The sequence below is a fragment of the Rattus rattus genome, chromosome 3 (assembly GCF_011064425.1).
Source record: "Rattus rattus isolate New Zealand chromosome 3, Rrattus_CSIRO_v1, whole genome shotgun sequence".
Taxonomy (NCBI): domain Eukaryota; kingdom Metazoa; phylum Chordata; class Mammalia; order Rodentia; family Muridae; genus Rattus; species Rattus rattus.
The window spans coordinates 193,044,512-193,069,928 of NC_046156.1; the positions used below are offsets into that span (position 1 = coordinate 193,044,512).

Here is a 25,417-nt window from a genome sequence, read left to right on the forward strand (position 1 = left end):
TAGTTCATTTGATACAAGCATATTAATATAAAACTAAATTTTCCCAATAATAAAAAATAAATTTCCACTTTGCTCTTCCTATACTCATTACCTGAATGAGGCATAGAAAGAACCAAATATAGTTATATCAAGCAAACACAAGAATCAAAGGAAAAATACTTGCAGCAAACCATACCTAGTAATAAGAACTGCATTATCGTGGTGGGCAATCCCATTTTCTGGAATGGTGTTTCCATCACTTTGGTGGGAGAGAATGGATTTCTGCCATTTACAGAAGCTATCGAGGGACTTGTCTGCATGATGGTTTATCTCCAAGTTTGGCTGCAATACAACATGCATACCAGAAATGTTCCAAACAAATTACTAAGGTCAGTTGTCAAAACTTCTGAAAACTAAAGTGGGACTATAATTAGAAGCAGTGGTTTCTAAGAAGAATCTCTTGCCGATTTTTATCTCCAGAACATCTGACCTAGTGTTCATTTAATTTATTACTGAACAGACTTTCCTTCCACTTCCAACTTGAACAGTAAAGAGAACATATATGCTCATCAGCATACAAAAGTCAACGGAAACCATTATTATCAGGTAAGCCATACATATAAAGTGTTCATCCTAAATTTTGAAACATGTAGCAAGTACGTATGTATGGAGAGACAGCTTTAACTTGTAGCAAGTATGTATGTATGGAGAGACAGCTTTAACATGTAGCAAGTATGTATGTATGGTGAGACAGCTTTAACATGTAGCAAGTATGTATGTATGGCGAGACAGCTTTAACATGTAGCAAGTATGTATGTATGGCGAGACAGCTTTAACATGTAGCAAGTATGTATGTATGTATGTATGGAGAGACAGCTTTAACATGTAGCAAGTACATATGTATGGAGAGACAGCTTTAACAGGTAGCAAGTATGTATGTATGGAGAGATAGCTTTAACATGTAGCAAGTATGTATGTATGGAGAGACAGCTTTAACAGGTAGCAAGTACATATGTATGGAGAGACAGCTTTAACAGGTAGCAAGTACGTATGTATGGAGAGATAGCTATAACATGTAGCAAGTATGTATGTATGTATGGAGAGACAGCTTTAACATGTAGCAAGTATGTATGTATGTATGGAGAGACAGCTTTAACATGTAGCAAGTATGTATGTATGTATGGAGAGACAGCTTTAACATGCATAAGATGCATGTTATTTAAAAGTATCTCAATGTGGCATACAAATAAAGTTCAGACTTAAAAATATTTAACTAGGACTTGCTAGGTGAGATAACAAAGAAATACATCTGTTCATAATGATAATCCCGTGCCTAAGCATTTTGACATATAAAGTGATTCGTTCTTACCTGATCTTCTGTGAGAACAATTAAGCGGGCCACTATAATATTCACAACGTTTCCTAGACTGGAGTCACGGTAAAGTTTGGCAACCTGACCTCCAGAAAATAAGAAAAGACAAAAAGTCAGACAAAAATAATGGGGTGATATTTTGAATTTCTAAAATGATAAAATGCAACTTTATGACTTAATGGAGGATATTAAAATATATTATTTTACCCTGTACCACTTCAAGTGGCTTTGGTTAAAGGATTTTATATAAATCTACAAAGAAAATTATTTTCTCCTAGAGATAAATTGTGTGCATCACAAAATCTGTAGTATGAGCTGATGTTTGACGTTCCTTAGATAAGACTTAAACATTAACATCTACTAAACATCTACTTAACATCTACTTAAACTTAAACATCTACTAAAAATGAATGGTAAGAAATTTTTAATTTTATTTTCTATGCAAAAGTTAACTGACCACCAGGGTATGGTGATACATGCCTTTAATCAGGAAAATCTCTTGACTTCAAGGCCAGCCTGACTTATATGTGAGTTTCAGATAGCCAGGGTTATATAATAAAAAAAAACTCTATCTCAAAAAAAAAAAGTTGGTTGACAATTTTTTTTGTCTGGGGGAAGGAAAGTCAGTACGATTCCATGGCAGAGCAAATATGTATTTACTATGTACAAGTAGACTCCATCCCAAGTAGCAATTAAAACAATAAAACTCATTTTTTACCATTTTATACAAATAAAATTTTATCAATATTTATTTTAGTAAAAATTCGTTACGTTAGTATAAAACACAATAAACTACTTAGTAACACAGTGTATAGAGGGATCAAACTTACAATATTCATCACGCTCAAAATATAATGTTCAATGTCTTTCCGGCCATGGTAGCCCACCATCATTTTGTCTGCCACTACTAGTGTCTCCACAAATCTCTCAGTGCTCACAGATCTTCTCTGTCTGTGATGATTGTGTGTGTCATTGATTGATGGTAAGGAAGGAAAAGAAGATGTCTTATTCAGCCACCAAGGTTTGCCACTTCCTGTGAGATCTACAAGAAAAAGAATTAAGTAATTCAGATAGATGCACTTACCAAATACTTATATAAGAGATCTCATCTAGATAGGCTTCTCATAGAATCTTGACTAGATCAAGATATTCAAATAAAGGAAGAGAATAAAGAAGTGTATAAATAATAAACATTTCAAATCTTCAAGTTAGTTATCTAAAAAGATTAATATGAACATTCAACTTATCATAGAATAAATAAATACAGCTATGAAATGAATTAGTTAATAGACTTTTGAATATGCCTTTCATATTATTCTAGTAGCTAATTACACTATAAAAATACCTTTGGATTTGGAATAGATACAGCAGCAAACAATGTAAGCTTTGATAGGCTAAGAGCATACCGATGCTTTGATTCTGCAGTGTCTAGCCCTCATGTGAAAAAGCACCCATGTTAATGGTGAGATGCTCTTGTTAAGGTGTCTTAGAGGGCAGTGGTGGTTCACACCTTTACTCTCAGCACTCAGGAGGCAGAGGCAAGTGACTGTCTGAGTGTAAAGCCAGCCAGATCGACAAAGTGAGTTTCAGGATAGCCAGGGATACACAATGAAGTCTTTTCTATAAATAAATAAATAAATAAATAAATAAATAAATAAATAAATAAATAAATAAATCTGTTCTCAATTGAAAAATATTATGAATTAATTTTCCACATAATTTTAAAGTCTAAAACTATTTAAGTTGGCAGAAAACCCAGAGTATTACTTTTGTAAAGTCTGAGAGTAGGGTTGCTCACTGGTTAGAGCATGTAACCAAGATGCTTAACCAAGTTCAGATCCTCATGAACCACTCAAGTCCAGGTGATGAGGCAGCTCATTGTAATTTTAATAGGATCCCAAGGGCACGCTGACAAGCAAAGTTGGTCATATATATGTGCTATAGGTTGACTTTAAGACCCCAGCTTAATAAGTAGGTGAAAAGCAATAGAGGGTTTCTAACATCGACACAGGGTCTCCATCAGTACATGCCTGCTACACACACATCCACCCACGCAAGATTTAAAAATATGCTTATACTAACACCTGGGAAACAGAATAAGTGAATAAAATAAACTGGGGTATAAACATGAGACCTGATATGTTAGCAACACTTTTTTGAAATTATAATATAATTATATCATTTCTCCTTTTCTTTTACTCCCACCAAGGCCTCCCATAACTCCTCCTTGATCCTTCTCAAATTTATGGCCTCGTTTTTCATTAATTATTATTACGTGCATGTGTGTGTATAACATGTTACATGAATACACACACACACACACACACATTACAAAATAAAGCCTGTTCAGTCTAGTATTTATACTTAGGTATTCAGAAATGATCATTTGGTATTGGATAACCAATTATGATGCTCTTCCCTGAAAACACTATTTTTCACACTCTCAGCATGTTTATAGTTTACTGTAATTATTTGTGTTGGGCTAAATGCAACCCAACACACACACACACACGCACACACACGCACACACACACATACACACACACACACACACGCACGCGCACACACACATGCACACACACACACGCACACATGCACACACACACACACACACACACACACTTTGGCATGTCTACTGTGTCATCTTTGCTCACGGATAGGCTGTCACATTGGTGAAACTTTCTGGGTGTAGCTTCCGACATTACTAGGAGACAAAGTTTCACAGCAAACTCCCATCCTTGCCTCTTATGTGCTTCCTCTTTGTTCCTTGGGCCTTAGGTGGATTGCAATACGTTTATTTTAAAACCGTGATTGGTATACTATACACAGCATATCTTTTATTTTTAAACATCAGGTTTGCCAGTACTGAGGAAAGTTTCTAGTTGTGTGTAATTTGTAAACTATTTATATTTATATTTTTATATAAATTTGAGTAGGACTATAACATATTTCATGTCTTGATGCAGAACTGAACATTTTTATCACCTCCAATAGCAAAAATGTTTAATGAGGAAATTTTAAATGAATAGAAAATTGACAGAAAGTGGTATTACTTTAATTGTTTTCCTATTAGCTTTTGCCAATCTAAAACCTAGCATTGGTAAACTGAAAAAATTTTACAAAGTAAGAAAAAATGGAAATGATCATGAGAAGAAACAGTTAAATACTTTGGAACCTCATATAAAATAATTCTCTTTATTTCTAAAGAAATAAGGAAGACAGGGACGTACCAATTCTTTAAACAGTCTACTCAAAGCTGTGCTCATGTCCCAAACAAGCCAGTTACCACAATAACCTGCCTTTATACTCTATTGTGAGCATGGGTAGGACCACAACTCTGAGTGTAAGTGACTGCATACATGCAAACACATGACATACAATACTACAGCATTTGCTGACTCTGGAGTCTTCCTTCCTTGTTGCCTTGGAGAAAGCATGCAATCATGTTTTTGTTTTTGTTTTTTTAACTCCAGGGAAGGACTTACAGGTTCCCACCAGAAGTCCAGTCAGAAACTGAAGTTATCTACAACCACAAAGAAGCAATGCCACGAAGGGCCAAGGGACTGGGAAGTAGCTTTCCTTCAGCCAAGATGCTCTGTGAACATCCAGCTCCAGGTAAAGCTAATAAGCACATGGCCCATTCATCCAGGTCCAATCCTCAAAGGCTTGGGGTCGTACGTGAGTGTGTTTCAAGACACTGTATTTGCTACAAAAATTGTTGTGAAATATACCAAGATGTTTTTCATATAGTATAACTCCAGTTGCTCTTATTTAGTCATTTGTTATATAAATTAATGATTTTTGTGATAAGTTATAGGCAATCTTTCACTTCTTTCACTAGATAGCTTACTGTCTAAATACAAAATTTAAATATCATTCATTTGGTCATTTTTACTTCTCTGATACATTCAATTTCTATTTTAACTTAAAGTGTTGAAGGATTATTTAGACACATCTGAATTCTAAATGGTAATGTTGCTTTTCAATGCTACTATCAACCATTTTGATTGTTATAATTTTTAGACTTTTAGCTTTTTAAATTGCTAGATTGTTTGGCTGTCAGTATGTCAGACAATAAATACGTTGTGAAGGGCTCTAGTGGGCTCAAGCATGATAAACACTGACCCGACCATGGCAAACACGGTGTCAACAGGCTTTGCCTTTTACCCTTCTCCCCATTGCTAAAAGTCCTTAGATTGCATTCCCAAAGCTAGCCACCACGATACGTTCCCTTATTTGCCACTCGCTCCTCCTCGGGTACTACCAAGGTCCAGCTAATAAGTAATTAAAAGTCCTCTTTCGGTTACCCTAATTAACCTGCCCAATCAAAATTAAACACCTCATCCATGGGGTTTCCCCTTTTCCCCTTATAAACTGCCATTTGCCTAAGGGCCACAGTGTGTCCTCTCTTTATCAAGAGGCAGTCCTTTGTCACACTTGTGAAAATATCCCTTTTGGTTCTTCCCTCTCCCTTGTCTCCGATCCCCTATCTTTATTTCTCTGAAGCAAATGAATCTCCTCTGTGCCGAGAACTTGGAATTAGTGTGTCCTATGCCAATTCTGGTTCTTTTATTTTGATTATAAGATGTTCATCTGTTTATTTATAAATGTTCAATAAAAGTATTATATAGCATATATAATTACATATTTTCCATATTTAGAATATGTATAGGTTTATAGACTAACATCTATGATATTTAGACATATGTATATAGAAAGAATAGATATATTCTGTTTTGCTTTTAAATCAATTCAACATAATTAACTCATTAGTTCCCTCTTCCTATATTTTATACATTTTAAATTGCTTCTATAATGCTTAACACAATGATTTGTAACTAAATATGTTTAGTCAAAAGTGGAATACAAGGTTGACTTGTTTTCTTTAAAAATAAATGTAATTCTTCAAATTATTCTTGACTCAATTTAATATTTTATACATTATAGAATATTAAAAATTGCTTCATAAACATTTAACATGGTAACTTTTCTCCCTAAAACTAACAAATGGACCCTGTTGCCATCTAAAGCAATATTTCAGCCTTTGAGTATTACTAAATAAATGTCTGAATATATGTAGCTATTCACAATTGCTGTATTGAACGATTACATTTTAGTTTGTGGCATTCATTTGTTTATTTCCTGTTCAGTTTACTGCTTCTGTCCTGTCGTGAAATAAGTTCTATGAAACAAGGACCTCGGGAGTTTGACAACTGCCACAGTACTAGAATCTAAAGATGTTGCAAATGGTAAAAATACAGATTTATTTAATAGATATATGACTAGGCAATGGAGATATAGAGAAACAGTATTATCTATATCAATGGGCTAAAGAAAAAAAATCCCACTATATCTGGGTACAAAAATAATAATGATCTGTTTTTCTTTTTTTTTCATTTTTCCTATATTCTCTAAAGTTTCTAGACAGAAAATGTTACTATAAAATTTTAATTAATATTTTAATAACTAAATTATAAAATAATTTAGACATGAGTATAGCATAAATATACCCAGAACCAAAGGGTTTTATGTAGCATATTCTAACATAAACTTTAGTTCCTCACCGCAAACTAGCTGGGAATATTATATCTGTAAATTTACAACTGTAAATTTACATGTAATTAAAGACATGCACCACCATACCTGGCTCTTCCAAAGAGAAGAATTTTGATTGCAATAGAAATAAAATTGAAACTGTTTAACTCATGCCAAAAACACTGGATAATAAAATTGTCACTGAACTAGTAAAATAGGCCCTTAAAAGAACAATGTGGGCTGGAGAGATGCTCACTTATTAAGATCAAGGTTCACAACCAAAAAGACAGAGGAATTGATGTAAACACCAAAGGTTCAGCGGTCTGTTTTAGACTAGGATAAAAAAGTTTTTTCATTTACAATCAAAAAGTAAAATATTATATATAATTGAAAAACTAAAGAAAATTGTATCAAAATAAATATTTGAAATCTAGTTTCAAAAGAATGTTTATAGAGGTGTAACTAGAGCCTAAATTTTGTTAGATAAAAAATGGATTTAGTTTTATTTAGTTTTATTACTCAATATAAAGACCAAATCAAACCTTTCCAGTGTTTACTAAGGAATTATTTTGATGGTTGAAGCGACGTAAATGTACTTACATTAAATAGTCTTTTTCTAGTACCAATTCTTGACCAAAAGCTTTACATAATTAAAAGTCTGGGAGATGTTTAAACCTTACTTAATAAAAGAGTATGGAGAATGAGCAAAGAACTCCACAGACCCCTTAAACACCCATGAAAGAAGATGACCCTGCAATGAACACAGAGAGAAATCAAAGAATGATGGATTCACTAATCAACTTGACAACTGAAAAACAAAAAGAAAAAACAACCTGTTAAAAAGGTTGTATTTGTTCAAGACATGTCACGTCTACATAATAGTTTACAGGGCTCCAAAGTGAGACACAGCCTTAAAAAAAAGAAATATCTTTAAAGAGTAGAAATGGTTTTCCTAACAGTGATAAATAAAATATAACTAATTTTGGCTGAGATAACCAAAATGGGGGATCGGGACCCTTCAAAGCTACCCTGGAGTCTGTGTTCCTGTGTTACACTGGAGTCCGTCCTCTACATTTTTCTATTGTAGTATTAGTCCCTAAGTCCTACCTCTAGTCTCACTCTCCCTTTGTCTTGTACAGTTGCCAGAACAGTTGTTCTGCCATACATAGGTTTGTTTATATCATCCCTGCTCCTGAAAATCTTTCAAAAGATTCCCGATACACAGTGAACGCAATAATATACTGAATGAGCTCTTCCTGTTGGCCCTTCTAAGCCTCCAGTTTAATTCCGCACACCCACTCCCCTTGAGAACCACCAATTGCACCTCTATATCTCCAACCAATACGTATTCTCACAGGTAAGAATGCTATTAATGTATAGGATGTGACAATCTCTTTCACTCAGGATCTCAAAACTCCTGCCTCCTCTCTGTGGGATACGTTAGCATCTGACCTTCCTCTTCAGTCCCCCTCAAGAGCTACATCTTCCATAAAACTTTCTTTCATCACTGAAGCTTAGGTTTGCTGACCCTACTGTGTATGTGCAAAGTTCCCTATTCAGTTCTATCACTACCTGTGAGTACTCTCTTAGTCTTCGAAGGGTATGCATTACCGACACTGGAATGAAAATATCAGGTTAACCGAACAGTACAGAGTGCTATGGAACACCTATGAATGCAAGTTGGAAATATAAGACACTTTTCTTCTCCTCAAAGAAAAAACATCAAATTTTACATAGACACATTTCACAAATTTCTTTAACATCTTGCAAACTGACTTAAAATTAATACTAGGTAATACATTTAAAGATGGTTCTGGACATTATAACTCTAACCATCCAAGTTAGTATCATAGATTATTAATAATATTTTACTTTCCAGAAAAAGAAACATCAGCAATACACAATGCTTCCCAGAAGCTTGCATTCACCTGAAACTCCACAGTGAGAATGATCATAGATATGCCGCTGCTGAAGAGTAGACTTTTTGTAAATCACATGAGGGTGACCATTTTCATAACTAAAGTGTTTGGAATCCTCTGTAGTATTCTTTAGAGGTTCAATAAAATATTCTTCATCTTCTGTAGCAATAATACCATGCTAAAAGAAGGAGGAACAAAGAATTTACCTGAAAGGGTCATTTTAAATAAATATCTTTATGACCTAGATTAAAAGATAATCTCGTCTCAAAACAGAAGTTAAAACATATATAATTTAAAATTTGTTTATTTTCTGTATTAAGTAAAACATGCAAATTTCTTCATGTTTTAAGAAGGGCAATTACATAACTGCATATGTTCTGTAATTAAATACTTGTACATATTCTGCAATGCACTAAATAAGTCAAATACACATTTTCTCAACAATTCTTTTAGTAGCAGAGACAGCTATAAAAACTTAGTTCCCCGCTCCTCCATTGTTGGTGGGATTGCAGACTGGTACAACCATTCTGGAAATCAGTCTGGAGGTTCCTCAGAAAATTGGACATTGAACTACCTGAGGACCCAGCTATTCCTCTCTTGGGCATATTCCCAAAAGATGCCCCAACATATAACAAAGACACATGCTCCACTACGTTCATAGCAGCCTTATTTATAATAGCCAGAAGCTGGAAAGAACTCAGATGCCCTTCAACAGAGGAATGGATACAGAAAATGTGATACATCTACACAATGGAATATTACTCAGCTATCAAAAACAATGACTTTATGAAATTCATAGGCAAATGGAGGGAACTGGAAAATATCATCCTGAGTGAGGTAACCCAATCACAGAAAAACACACATGGTATGCACTCATTGATAAGTGGCTATTTGCCCAAATGCTCGAATTACCCCAGATCACAGAACACATGAAACTGAAGAGGGATGACCAAAATGCGAATGCTTCACTCCTTCTTTAAAAGGGGAACGAGAATACCCTTGGCAGGGAATAGGGAGGCAAGGTTTAGAACAGAGGCAGAAAGAACACCCATTCAGAGCCTGCCCCACATGTGGCCCATACATATACAGCCACCAAACTAGACAAGATGGATGAAGCAAAGAAGTACAGGCTGACAGGAGCCGGATGTAGATCTCTCCTGAGAGACACAGCCAGAATACAGCAAATACATAGGTGAATGCCAGCAGCAAACCACTGAACTGAGAACGGGACCCCCGTTAAAGGAATCAGAGAAAGGACTGGAAGAGATTGAAGGGGCTCGAGACCCCATATGAACAACAATGCCAAGCAACCAGAGCTTCCAGGGACTAAACCACTACCTAAAGACTATACATGGACTGACCCTGGGCTCCAACCTCATAGGTAGCAATGAATGGCCTAGTAAGAGGACCAGTGGAAGGGGAAGCCCTTGGTCCTGCCAAGGCTGAACCCCCAGTGAACGTGATTGTTGGGGGGCGGGTGGCAATGGGCTGAGGATGGGGAGGGGAAGTCCATATAGAAATAGAAGGGGAGGGGTTAGGGGGATGTTGGTCCAGAAACCGGAAAGGGGAATAATAATCGAAATGTAAATAAGAAACACTCAAGTTAATAAAGATAAAAAAAAAAAGTTTGCTGGTAAAAAGATGAGAAAAGTTACCTGCATGAAAAACGAAATCTTAGCTAATCTTGTTTTCCTAATTATGTCACATGAAAAAATGGCTCTAAATACAGCTACCCTTTAACACCAAATAAAATGCAAACTCTATAAACTTATTTTTTCACCAGAAAAAAAAATGAAAGTTAGTCTAAATCATTCATTTTAAAATCACACTCTGGGGAACTCTACATGATTTGGATTCTTGAGCTCAAAATCAGCTATATTTTTATTAATCAAGTGTACTAAGTCTCCAAATGATATTTCATATGAGAAAACAATTTCCTTCTCTAAAAAGAAAAAATGAAAATGTCTAATGCAAGTAATCTCTAAAGTCCCTTTGATTTCTAAACTTATATGATTCTATTTAGAAAAATTTATTTTAACTACTACATGCTTAGAAAGATAGATAAGACATAATCAGACATTATATGTTTCATGCCATATGTTATAACTTACAGGACGATCAGCAATGATCCACCACCTACATGAAATGAGTTGGAGAATAAAAAATGAAAAAATAGAAGTCCTTAGTAAGGTTATATTATTTTTATTATTGTTTCTATCCCTTTGGGGTAATAGTTCCTCTATTAAATATGAACAATGAGGTAACAACTACAAAATCTATGTAAAAATTACTTTTCCAGGCAGTTTAACAACAACTAGAAAACTGGGCATAGTGTTGTTAAAACACGGGCAAGCTCTGTTAAGACTTCTGATTAGAAGAAAGTGTAGGACAGAAATCTAGGGTTTGAGGCTAAAACACTGGAGACATACTGGTCTGTTGTCAGTATTACATTGAAAGTCTTGGATGAAAAAAACAAAAACAAAAGAACTTAGGTTATCGAGGGAAATAAGATTCAAGCTGATAAATAAGAAAAAACAAGGAAAAAAACCTATAAAATGAAAATATGTTTAAAGGGCATTTCAGAGGTTTTACATGGTATGTGTCCTATAAAATGTTTCTACATATCTCATTTAATCTTAATACCTCTCTGAAATAAGCAATAGGATTAGCTTTACTCACATGCATACTACCACCAACACTATCAAAATAACAATCACTGGTCATTAATATCTCTCAATATCAATGGACCCAATACAAAAAAAAAAAAGAAAAAAGAAAAAGAAAAAAAACCCACAGGCTAACAGAATGGATGAGAAAATGAGATCTAGACTGCTGCATACAAGAAAAACACCTCAACAGCAAAGATAGGCATTACTTCAGAGTAAAAAGTTGGAAAAAGATTTTCCAAACAAATGGACCCAAGAAGCAAGTTGGTGTAGCTATTCTAATATCTGACAAAATAGATTTCCAACAAAAATTGATCAAAAGAAATTGAGGAAACGTCATACTCCAAGAAAAATCCACAAAGATGACATCTCAATTCTCAACATCTATGAACCCCAAAAAAGCATAACAGAAGGAGACTGCAAGAAATAATCAAACTGAGGACTAAGGACAATAAAATGAGAACAAAGAGAACAATACAAAGGCTCACTCAAAGATTTGGTTCTCTGAAAAAAATCAACAAAATAGGCAAACCCTTATTCAAGCTAAGTAAAAGATGGAAAGGAGGTACCCAAATGAACAAAATCAGAAATGAAAAGTCTCTACTGTAACTATCTAATTCACCTTGTATATACTGTATAGTCTACTAGAATGGCAGCCATTCTTCTCTAGTTTCTTGTAGTTCACTACCACTTCAAAAGTCAACAAAGTATTTTAAACATATTATATATTTTCTAACAGTTAAGAATATCATCAGTAACTCTACAATAATGCTAATATTTTCATAATAACAATGATAGTTTAGAAACAAAAAATTGTAACATGATACAACATGAATATATTTAACTCATATTGCAATAAGAACACAGACACCACTACTGCCAGATAGTTTTGTCATTTGTGTTTTCTGGATAAAGAAAAAATATCTTTCAGTAGGAATTAGTGTGATTTCAAAAAGGCCCCCTTCTTAGTTGGCAGCTTGGTACATAGGCTTTGGTGAACTGTACAATCAGGAAATTTCAGTAAATGCCATTTGACTAGATTAGAAATGTTGGAAGAAAATTACCTCTAGACTACACTGAGAAACTTTACAGAAATGTACATGGTATTTGGCAAGGTGAAAACCTGGTCAGAGCTAGAATGTGCAAGGAAATACAGACAGGATCCAAGTAGTGCACCGAACAAGAGGAGGGGCAACCCAGGAGAATGTCTAGTATTCAACTGGATTCCTGTGGGACTCAATGACATGACGAACATCTGTGACCTAATATGTAAAGAACTGCTATTAATGTGACCAACATGTCACACATTCTCACAAAGGATGGCCCAGAGGTAAGAACAACATTCACAGTCCAAGGCCTGAAATGCTCAAAAGTATGACTGATAACTATGATTTGATCTGTAAATCACTGTAATGGATAGAACGTGCATCTATGACCTGACTTTATAAAAGTCTGCCCAGCAAGAAAGAAGGGGTGCTGGAGAGACGGCTCCATGCTTACGTCACTGCTCTTGTTCCAGAGGACACAGGTCAGTTTTCAGCACGCATATGGTGGTTCCCGAGTACCCACAGCTACACTTCCAGGGAGTCTGACACTCTCTTCTGGCTTTCACAAGCACCAAGCACACACATAATGCATAGACACACAGGCAGGAAACATACATATATACATATACATATATAATAGCAATAAAGTAAGTTTTAAAAATACTACACAGGAGTATGTGAGGCACCTGAGAGTCCGGAAGAAACTGAGAGAATGGAGGCTAAACCCAGCAATCAGATAAGAGTATATTCAGACATAATTCTCACATGCAGCTTTCAGAGCTTCATACTAATTCCCTTTATTGAACACCCAATGTTCTGAGATTAATTCTGTCTTTTGTACTCATACTTTCTCTCTCACAGTTTTTCTCTTCTTCTTTTCTCTATTTTTTTCTGCAGCAAATTCCTTTGATAAGTTTTCTCAAAGAACATCAATACCTGTTTTAGGGGTATTTGAATCTTAGCATCCTAAGACCTCAAACAATTAAAGTTATCTGATTGCATTGCATTTGTGTGTGTGCGTGTGTGCATGTGTGTGTGTGTGTGTGTGTGTGTGTGTGTATTTGTGTGCATGTATGGGATTTGAGACATGGTCTCTCTATAGTCCTGAAATTCATTATGGAGACAAGGCTATTCCCAAACTCACAGAGATCTACCTGCCTCTGCTTGTGCCACCACCCTGGATTGGACTGCATTTTTTGACATTTTTGATGTTTCTCTTTTCATTCTACCTTTAGCCAAATTCACACACACACACACACACACACACACACACACACACACACACACACACACCCCTTTTGTTGCATTCTTCTATTTACTTTTCTCTGCTCCATATTTTCTCTGTTGATTCAATACTAACCAATAATCTTACTCTCCTTCGTTCCTTTCTAGCATACCCACAATAAATAATATCTTCATGTACATTAGTGTTTCTTGACCTCCCCAAGTGGCGGGAGTTTAAAGGGCTTCTCACTTGACTATTACTGCGCATTTACAGTGGACCTACCCTTTGATAGTGACTGTTTATTCAGAGTATACTACTTTCAGAAAATTTAAAATGACTGTGTTATGTTCCCTAAACACAAATCTAACTCAATCCTACTCTGACACAGTCCCTTTACAGCACTGCAAACACTTCCACTGAAAGAAGAGTTGGGCAAATATCCAACAAAGGACCATTTCTTATCTAAGATGCATGAGCCTCAATGCCAAAATGTGACATAAATGAAAGGCATTATGACTCTTCAAAATGAACTTAATGTACAATGATCTCCTCAAAGGAAAGCACGTATATGAAAATCTAGACAATGGATTCACAGGAATGAATGTAAGCATGTTAAAAGAGTTCAAAGTGCACAAATAAATACTGAACAAATTCTGAAAGAAAACATAAAGGAGTGGAATGAAATATATTAATAAAAGAAAGGTCCTTAATACACATTGAAGGTGAAATTAAAGAAAGGGAAATTCTGGGAAAAAGTACCTGAAATATTAGAAATAAAATATTCAATAGGTCAACTAAAAGCTCCACAAGCAATATCAGCAATAGAATTAATCAAGGAGAGAATAGAATATCCAGGCTTAAAGCCAATGTAAAGTAACTGAAACATACAAACAATGACAAAGATCAGTTAAAGAACAATGGAACATGTAAGCTATATGGGACACAATGAAAATTAATTTATGGACATAAAAGAATTTCATGTTAACAACATGAATTCTTGAAAAGTATTTTCAAGAATATGTCTCAAATCCAAGAAAGAAACGGCCTATTCAAGTATAAAAGGTATTTTGATACCAAATATACAAGACCATAGAGGACCATTCCCAAGATCTATTATAATGAAAATACTAAAAATACTGAAGTATATTGAAAACTGCAAGAGAAAAAACACAAACTCAAAAGGGTAGGCCCATCAACAAAACATTAAAGGCCATAATGACTATGAATGATTATTACAAGCTCTAAGAGAGAACAACTGAAATCTTAGAATTCTACACCCAGCAAAACTATCTATCATAATCAAAGGAGAAAGAAAAACTTTCCATGATAAGAACCAGCTAAATGAATTGATGACCACTAAACCAGATCTATAGGAGATACTGGAAAGAATCCTCTAACAAGCAAGGAAGAGAAAAACATCTATAAGGCTATATGAAAGAATAAACCACACTAGGACATTAACTAATGAACAGAAAGACAACAAATAAAATTAAAATAAGAACACAACAAGAATTAACACATACTCTCAATGATTACTGTCAATATCAATAACTTTCAAATCTCCAACCTAAGAAAACAACTTAGAAGAGTGGATTTTAAAAATAAACTCACACATGTGTTACACTTCACAATCAGATGCAGATGAAAGTGTCTGGAGAAAGGATGCAAGTACCCAGAGCCATCGGAACAAGGAAAGGAAAGGCACTGCTCTAATCCCTGAGCCAATGGACTGAAGACCAAAATCAGTCAAGAGAAATAAAGAGCGTCACTTTATACTGACTAAATAACAACCCATCAAAAAGACACTGCAATTTTAAACATGTTCCCCAAACATAAGTGAACTCAACATCATAAAAGAAACACTACTAGATTTAAAGACACAGATTAACATCAACAAGATAAATGTGGGAGACTTTAATAGCCTATTTTCAGTAAAAGTTCATCTTTTCAAAAAAATAAGAAAGAAAGAAAGAAAGAAAGAAAGAAAGAAAGAAAGAAAGAACAGAAAAACACCAGAATTAAATAGTATCACAGATCAAATAGGCCTATCAAATCTCTACAGGGCATTCTACCCAACACTGCCAAATATAGATCTCCTGAGGAATTTATGGAACACTCCCTAAGATGCATCATAAATATGGCACAAATTTGGAAAATTGATATAATTTATTTTATTCTATCTGACTATAATCAAGTACAAATGAAAATCAACACCAAGAGAAGCTACCTAAAGAATACAGAATCATGGAGAGTGAGGGATTCATTACTACCTAACACAAAAGTCATCAATAAAACCGAGAGGGATATCAAATAAAAGTGAAAATATACCATATCAAAAGCTAGGAGAACAATCCTAAGAGGAAAGTGTAGAACTGCAAGTGCCAGCAATAAAAACTCAGATTTCAAATAAATAAGTTACAAAGTTCATCGTGGCCTTGGGGTCGAGGAGGACAAGAAAAAGCCAAACAAAATAAGTATATAGAAAGAAATAATTAAGATGAGGTCAGAAACTACTGAAATGGACAGGAAAACAACAAATCTATAGCACAACTTCTCATCTAAGGCCCAGATATTATGGTGGAAGAGGGGGATAAGAGTCAGAGGAAAGGGAAGTGTGCTATGAGATCGGTTCCTAGAAATGTCAGAGAAGCTATGCCCTTGAAAGCTCACCAACATGGCTGCCTAAACAAGAACACTACCAAAAGACATGCTAACACAAAAGAGTAGCATCTCATGGGGCTCAACTCTAAACGAAGAACTACAGGTAACTGGAACACTGAGAGTGGGGGAAAATAGTCTTCCCCAGGGAAAAGCTCCCAAATTGGATTCTGAAATACCAAGTGGTCAGCCCTGGAATCATATACATACAAGTAATATTATATGGACTGAGAAAGTTGTATTTACATATTTAGAAATATACATTTATAGTTACATATACATAATAGCTATTAAAATAAATAGAAACCAAAGACTGAGTTTGAGAGAGAGCAAGGGGGTACACAGGAAGTGTGAAAGGAAGAAAGGGGATAGTAAAACGATGTAATAATATTTTAATTTCAAAACACGTACATTTTCAAAATATGTTTATAATATATACACACATATACATACACACACACACACACATACACACACACACACACACACACACACACATACACACATTTTTTTTAAAGAGTAAGAAAGTGGTCATATAGCTAGCCACATTCTAAAAGTCCTGAACCAGGAAAGATAAAGTAGAGAATACACTTGTATACATTCACTAAGACAAATTTAGCATATTTTTAATTCAAAAACAAAATAAAAGCAACAAACTTCTGTCACCCAAAATATTTTTTAGAATTTTAAATATTTTTTGTCTAATGATATAATACCATATAAATAAATTTGAGGTTGAGTCTCTCACCACTTCCCACCATACAGTTTGTGGAGAACATGATTTCCTAACCTAACGTTCCACTGTCAGCTAATGACTATGAAGGCAGCATAAAGTCACTTCCAATTAGAAAATAACTTTTCAAGTGCTGTCCAAGGAATGTCTTTGAAGATGTTCCCCCAACAAACCATACTATAAACCCAGAAAACAGGTGAGAATCTAACCCAGGAACAGGCGAACATCTTACAATCATACAAGTTCAAAAATTAACCACTATGTTCCAAGTCAAATGCCTCTACTAATAATAGAATTATATACCCCAAGCAATAAATATAAGAAAATATATAATACTGGCCAGATGGTAAAGAAGTTGTAGCTTTTTTTCTAAACAACAAAGTTATAATTAGAACATATATAAAAAATTGTACAAGAAAATCATGGCCCAGATAAAAGCAGAATAAAATGCAACATTATTTCAAACCACTGCAATGCAGTGGCGTTAGAAATTTTTTATTTGGTGCAAGGATTCTAACACTGAAAGTGTACATGAGAAGACACTGTTTTAAAATATTAGTAGCCAAGGAAAGGGCATGTGCCCATAATCCCAGACAACTCTATCAGCATGGGCTACAGAGTGGTTCCAGGTTAGCTAGGCTGCAGAATGAGTTAAAAGTAATAATATCTACAGAGTAAAGTTTAAAAAACACTTATAAGTATATTCTATTTGATTAAAAAGTAAAATGATACAAAAAATAAGAACAAAGGGGAAGCCACTAAGACAGTTAGAAAGGGTGAATGCAAAAGCAGATATTTACTCAGTCTACAAACATCTGGTCACAAATCCTTATTAACTGCAAAGGAGAAAGTATTAACCTTAGTACACAAACCTGGAGGATCACATCCCCCCCCCCCCCCCCCCCCGGAGCTGGGGACAGAAACAAAGGCCCTTGTGGGCATTGCGGGCCTTGCGCTTCCTAGGCAAGCGCTCTACCACTGAGCTAAATCCCCAACCCCTGGAGGATCACATCTTAATCAAGTAAACAAAGTTAAATAGACCTTGTATAATTTCAATAAAGAAATAAATCATTTATATAAAAAATCAATACTTTATTGTAAAGTACTTCCAAATTAAAAAGAAAAGTTATTTCATGATTAAAAAAAAGAAATAAATCAAAAAAGTGTTTGCAAATATAGAATGAGACAGAAGACGTCACAAGAATAGATGGGTGACCTACTCCGTGGCAATAATAGAAAAGGTTCTATTTCCAACCTTATCCTCAACTTTGACTCAGCAAAAAGTGTCTTTCACAATTTTACAGTCAGCTAGACTAGTGATGCTCATTAATTCTTCCAGAATTGTTTTTATCTAAATTTCAAATATATTCCCAAATGCTTCTAGATAACTTTAACCTTTATATTCTCAAGTTGTTAACAATTGCTCTCCAGAAGTTCTCTCTCATCTTCTTCTCTGGTCTAGCACTTGTCTAAGCTCTCCTTCTCAATTAGTAGATCCACATAAGCTTCTTCTTTTTTAAAAAAAATTATATTTTATGCACATGAGTACTCTGTCTTCATGCAACCAGTAGAGCATATCAGATCTCACTTCAGACGGTTGGGAGCTACCATGTAGTTGCTGGGAACTGAACTCAGGACCTCTGGGAGAGTAGCCAGTGCTCCCAACCACTGAGCCATCTCTCCAGCCCCATCATACAAACTTTTATACAACAGATAACTCTGAGCCATTTCCAATTGCTTCCTCCTATTCACCTCACATAAGTTCACTTTCACTTTAAATTTAAAGATATTATTAAGTACCCACTGTGTATTATCTACCTTCTTATATGCTGCAAATCTAAATCTTCTCAGCAAAACATGATTCAAATTCATTTTCTCTTCTCTATTCCCAGTGCTGTAGTCTAAGAATTGGTCTTCATTACTTTCTATATGTTTGAACTCATTGTATTACCAGCCGCCCTATCTCCTGAAATCTAATAAAGAAGCATGTTTTAACTTTTTTCTATATTTCCAATTTGTTTAGTTCATCATTATATTAAAAGTAGCAAAGGCATCATAGTTAATGTAAAAGTCAAATATGAAGGACTTGGCCAATGCTTCAGATCAGTATTTTCTATGAGTATTAACAGAGGGGACATTTTAACATTAGAGAAGTCCTAAAATACATCTGTGTGTTCAATACATATACAAATACTATATATATCTCCAGGTAACGTCAGACTAGAGGCTGCCTTTTGTGTAAGCCCATGAAGGAGAGACAGATTAATAAATATAGATTATTCCCCTCAAACAAATGAGAAGTTGTTTTGTAAATTCATAGAAGTGAAAAGGTAAAGGGAAGACAGAGAGATGGAGGAAGAGAGGGAAGGAGGGAGGGGGGAGGGAAAGAAGGAGGGAGGGGAGAGAGAGAGGAGAGGAGGGAGAGCTGTCTCAGTGAAACAAGCCCCGCACAATCTCAGCCCTGAGCTCCTTGGAGGCAGAAGGCTCAAAAGCTACTTCAAAGGCACACAAACAAATGTGGAGAGTCCTATCCTCAGACAAGCCATAACCCTCCTGAGCCTCAAATGCAGTTATGAATTTCACTGGGTCAGTGATCCTAACAATGAACAAGTCAATATCAGATAGAAATATCATTTTGTCAAGCTATGTGACTCTGGGGATAGTAGATGAACAAAATCTTCAGGATATATTGTTAAAAACCAAGTAATCCCTAGAGCCCAAGACCAAGCAACATACAGGCTGGTGTTGCCTTGCCACAGCTCTGCAGTAAGGGAATGCCCAGAAAGTCAATTGTAAGAAAACTGACAGCCAGACCTGATGGGCAAAAGGTCCAGGTGGCAGAGGGGAGACTTAGTCTGGAAAGTACATAAAGGGAGATAGACCTGAGATCAGGAGGTGTAGGTTGATGTCATTATGCAGGTGAGGGCTGGCACAAGTTAGGTCAAGGACATGATTGGACAGTAAAAAAGTAAGGCGGGGACAAAGCTTTTGTAAGGCGGGAGAGACTGGGAAGGAGAAGAGAATCAAGATAGAGATGGAGAAGGATGACCCAGATCCAGGTGGTCGTGAATTGTCCTAGGTAGATACATATATTTCTTAAGGGATGGATTTCTATAGGTCAATTTACCTTATCTAGGTAGGTGGTTTATATCCTTATCAATTGGTTGTGAGGTTTTTGTTTGTTTGTTTTTGTATTTTTTTTTTGGTGTGGATATATTGTGCATTGAGAATTTAACATATAAATCTGATTGATAAAGTATAACTTATTGAGTCATGATTTGACCGGGTAGTTGGGAGTTTATACTTTAACTACCAGGGGGCAGTTGTGGGGAATGTGGGCAGAGTCCATGGCAGGGAGCCACAATAGGCCAGCCAATGCTGGACTTCTAGAGCCCTGATTTTACCGGGTAACTGGAACCAGAGTTTGTGGCTAACAGAGAGCTGCCTGGAGAGATACTAACCAGAGATAAATTATGCTTAGTTCCATATGGCCCTGATTCGGTGCCAGAACTAACTCTAGGGACCAGCATGGCAAAGTGCCATGCTAGAATGACTCACGGACTCCCTGGGCCTGAGAGTACTTGGGGGCAGAGTGGAGCCGCTGAGATAAAAGTACCCCACAGTGCCATGTGGCCCTACAGGTGCCAAAGCTAGCAAGGGACAAAAGGTTATCATTTTTTAATATTTACTGCAACAAGCAGGAGTATCTAATTCTGGAACCATATGACTGTCAATCGTCTCTGTTGAGCCCAAGAATGAATTTTTAGGAATGTACATGATATACATGGCATCATCCCTACACCAGCAGGCCTTGAAAGTATGAAAGCGGATCCATTTGTACTCATCTCTGTGCTTTTGGTTAGTCCCATACAGTCAACATACTTGGTGATACCGGCCAGTTGAAATAGCCACTCAAGGGGTATAATCTAGAGAGTCTCAGGAAGATCCAAGTTTCAACTCAGTCTAAAGAGTACAAAAATCACTATGGCCAACAAAGGCACCCGAGAGCAAAGGAAACAGTGATTGTATAGATGGCTCTGACAGACATCAGCTATGTGTCCAGTACAAACTGAACAAGACCATAGATCAAGGTCAAATGGCTCTACCATTCCTTTATGAATACAGTTCACAATCTCCAGTCCGCTAATAAGCACCCAAAGAGAAGCTGCTACACTGTATCCCTTGCTTCTTTCCTCCTTTTCTGCTTAGCAGGATTGTCATTAATTTTTTTAATTTCTGCTTATTCTTCTTAATATATTCCTCTAATTTTATTCATATACTTTTCCATTTTGGCATTTTTCCCATTTTCTTTGTTTTTTTTTAACCTATATTATCTACTATATTTAGTAGCATTTTGACTTTATTTTATTGACTACTTTTAAATACTATTATATAATTATTTTTACTCCTCTTTTCATAGTCATCTAGTTATGGTTCTTAAACTCTTTCAGCCAAGGGAAGAGTTTTCTCATTTATTTTTTTCTGTTTTCTAATGTCTTTCTCTTTTCTCAGCCATAGCATTCACCTCTACTCCCCTTCTCTTTTCATCTACGTAACCTGGCTTCTGGCCTCTCTTCCTTTTTGTCCCCTTCCTCAGTCTCCTTCCTGGTAGGCCTAAGTAATTTTAAACTTCATAACACAGTGCCATTTGGATTTGGCATTTCCAGTGTTATTATCATTTATGATATATTAGTTAAGTGTTACTGATTATAAATCTTATATAGTTTGATATCATTCTTACCACAGTGGTTCATTTTCACCTCTCCAAGGAATACTTGGGATTGAGCCCTCAGAGGTAAGTTGCTCTATATCGTTCTCGTTCTCTCTCTCTCTCTCTCTCTCTCTCTCTCTCTCTCTCTCTCTCTCTCTCTCTCTCCACCTCTCTCACCTGTCTCACATACATACACAGAATGAAAAATAAAAGCAAGCATGCATCTTCAAACACTGATCTCAAAGGTGTTAAAATATCACATGAAAATTTCAAATTTTGTGCTTAAAAAAGTTCAATGGCAGGAACAAATAGCAAAGCTAACACCAGGCTTTATACAGGGAAGTCAGCAACATGGAGGAAATACCAACAGAAGGGATAACAAAAATCAACAATGTGGATGAAAAAAGTCAACAACAAAGAAATTTTAGTTAGAAAATGGAGATTTAAAATATACATACATATATATATGTATATATATATTATACATACTTGTTGGAGGTGAAAAATGGAATTAATAAAATGAATAAAAGTAAAATATATTGTTAATAAACTCCACCAAGTAGAAGAAAGATTATGAGGGATAAAGAATGAAGTAAATGAAATACTACATTCTGATATGTGAAAAAATAAAAAGATAAATGGGCATGGTTACAATATTCAAGAATTCTGGAATATGATCAAGAGGGCAGAACAAGCAAATCAGATAAACAATAAAGACATAGACGCTTTCTTTAATAAAACTATAACAGAAAAAAAAACTTCCAACAATGACTTTATGAAATTCATAGGCAAATGGTTGGAACTGGAAATATCATCCTGAGTGAGGTAACCCAATCACAGAAAAACACACATGGTATGCACTCATTGATAAGTGGCTGTTAGCCCAAATGCTTGAATTACCCTAGATGCCTAGAACACATGAAACTCAAGACAGATGATCAAAATGTGAATGCTTCACTCCTTCTTTAAAAGGGGAACAAGAATACCCTTGGAAGGGAATAGAGAGGCAAAGATTAAAACAGAGACAGAAGGAACACCCATTCAGAGCCTGCCCCACATGTGGTACATACATATACAGCCACCCAATTAGACAAGATGGATGAAGCAAAGAAGTGCAGGCAGACAGGAGCCGGATGTAGATCTCTCCTGAGAGACACACCCAGAATACAGCAAATATAGAGGCGAATGCCAGCAGCAAACCACTGAACTGAGAACAGGACCCCATTGAAGGAATCAGAGAAAGAACTGAAAGAGCTTGAAGGGGCTCGAGACCCCATATGAACAACAATGCCAAGCAACCAGAGCTTCCAGGGACTAAGCCACTACCCAAAGACTATACATGGACTGACGCTGGGCTCCAACTCATAGGTAGCTTGAATATCCTAGTAAGATCACCAGTGTGGGGAAGCCCTTGGTCCCCAAAGGCTGAACCCCAGTGAAATATGATTGTTGGGGAGGGTGGCAATGGGGGAGGATGGGGAGGGAACACCCAAAAAGAAGGGGAGGGGAAGGGCTAGGGGATGTTGGCCCGGAAACCGGGAAAGGGAATAACACTCGAAATGTAAATAAGAAATACTCAAGTTAATAAAAAAAAAAAAAATTAAAATTAAAAAAAAAAAACTTCCGACAAATTGAAAGACCTCTACAATAAAACTTTAAAACACTGAATATAAAAATTCAAAATATCTGAAAATAGACTTCCCTTGTTCATGGACTGGAAAAATCAGTATTGGGAAAATTTCTATGCTACATATGACCTACAACAATCTACCAATGCAATCCACATCAAAATCCTAATGGCACTGTTTACAGAAGGACAGAGGGCAGCAGCTAAAACAAATCTCAACAGAAGATGAATCTCAACAGAAGGAGTTGTGCTGGAAGTGCCACAAAACCCAGTTTCAAATATACTACAGAGCCACAGATAGTAACAAGAACGAATACAGTACTGCAAAAAGTTGGTCTTCTGATCAGTGAAATTAAACAGAGGGCACAAAAAACAACTCACACAGCTATGCCCACATGCACCCTAGTTAGGTTCCTATTGCTGTGATAAAACACTATGAACAAAACCAACTCGGGGCATAAAGATTTATTTCATCTTGCAACTTACAGATCATCCATCATCCAGGGAAGCCAGGGCACAGACTCAAGGTGGGAACCCAGAGGCAGGAATTGAACCCGAGACCATGAAGGAACACTATTTACTGGCTTGCTCACCTTGCTGTTTTATACAGCCCAGGTTAGGAGGTGAATAGCATATACCATCCATAGTGGGATGGTCAATCCAGAAAATGTTCCACAAGAGTGTTTACAGGCACATCTAATGAATCATTTTCTCAACTGAGGACTTCTCTTCTGAAATGGCTCTAGCTTTGTCTCAACTTGAGAAAATGCTAACACGTACTGGGGTACAAAATGGAATTTCCATATGAAAAACTGAAACTAAAACCATATCTCAATATGCTCCCAAACACATCTAAAACAAATCAAATCTTAATTAATATAAGGCCTGAAACTTTGATATTGCTACAGAAAAATGCTTTAAGATGTAAGTAGAGGCAAGGGTTTTCTAAATACCACCCCAATAACACAAGAAATAACCTCAAGATTTGGCAAATGAAATTAGGTATCTTCTACACAGAAAAGTAAACAACCACCAGAATTAAGAGACAATGTACTGTGCGGATGCAAGGAGTGAAAGGCACCCCAAGTCCTGGTTGAGATAGGTTGAATCCCCAGGAGACCCTAAAAGGGATGGTAGGTACATTCCGAGTGTCCCAGAATATCAGGGCCTCACATAGCTGCACCCTCGCCTGTAGAGAGGTTTGAGACAGATCAGTCACAGAGGACAATGCCCCAAGCCCCTCCTCCACAGATGAAGACTTGACCACAGATAGTAGGCTTAAGACAGATCAGTCAGAAAACAGGACCACGCCCCCGAATATGTAGATGAGGTCTTCCCAAGATCTCAGGCCAACCAATAGGGAATATCTGCTGTCAGATAGTGACCTATCCAAAAAACTGCATTTAAGTGTCATGTCCAGAATTAAAGGTATGCAGGAAATATTCCATCGTCTGAGAGCTTCTGTTGTAAGAGCTGTAACACTGCCACTTGGGGAAGAGATCTGCTCTCCCAGAAATCACCACCATAAGCTCCCCTGCACCCTCGCCAGCTAGCCAGAGCCCAACAATGTATAGAATAGCAATGAATAAATATTTACTAACTATACACTAGACAGACAGTATGTACCTTGCACATAAATCATCTAATCAACATGATATATGAATCGAACAGACAGTTCTTGATAGAAGAAATGCAAATGGCCAATAAATACTGGAAAAGAATTCAACATCCTCTGCCATGGGGAAATTCCTGTCAGGACTTCTTTAAGATTTGTCTCATCCCAGGACAATGGCTATTATCCTGAAAAGTAATGCTGGCAAGGACAAGGACAACAGGAGTCTGTGTACACTGCTGGTAGGCATGTAAACTTGAGTATGCCTACTATGAAAATTGGAATGAAGAGTCTTCAAGAAACTATCAGCATGACCCGGCTATACTACTCATGG

General features: G+C 36.2%; 1 protein-coding gene across 1 annotated transcript in view; it reads right to left on the reverse strand.

Annotated features, from left to right (window-relative positions):
• Adamts6 (ADAM metallopeptidase with thrombospondin type 1 motif 6) overlaps positions 1–25,417 on the reverse strand; it is a 217,821-nt gene that overhangs the window by 181,164 nt on the left and 11,240 nt on the right. The window contains exons 4-7 of the mRNA XM_032898945.1: positions 8,815–8,983; positions 2,182–2,393; positions 1,349–1,432; positions 176–321 (exon numbers count right to left, since the gene is read on the reverse strand). Of these exons, the coding sequence (XP_032754836.1) occupies positions 176–321; positions 1,349–1,432; positions 2,182–2,393; positions 8,815–8,983 (611 nt within the window). The remainder of the gene's footprint in view (positions 1–175; positions 322–1,348; positions 1,433–2,181; positions 2,394–8,814; positions 8,984–25,417) is intronic.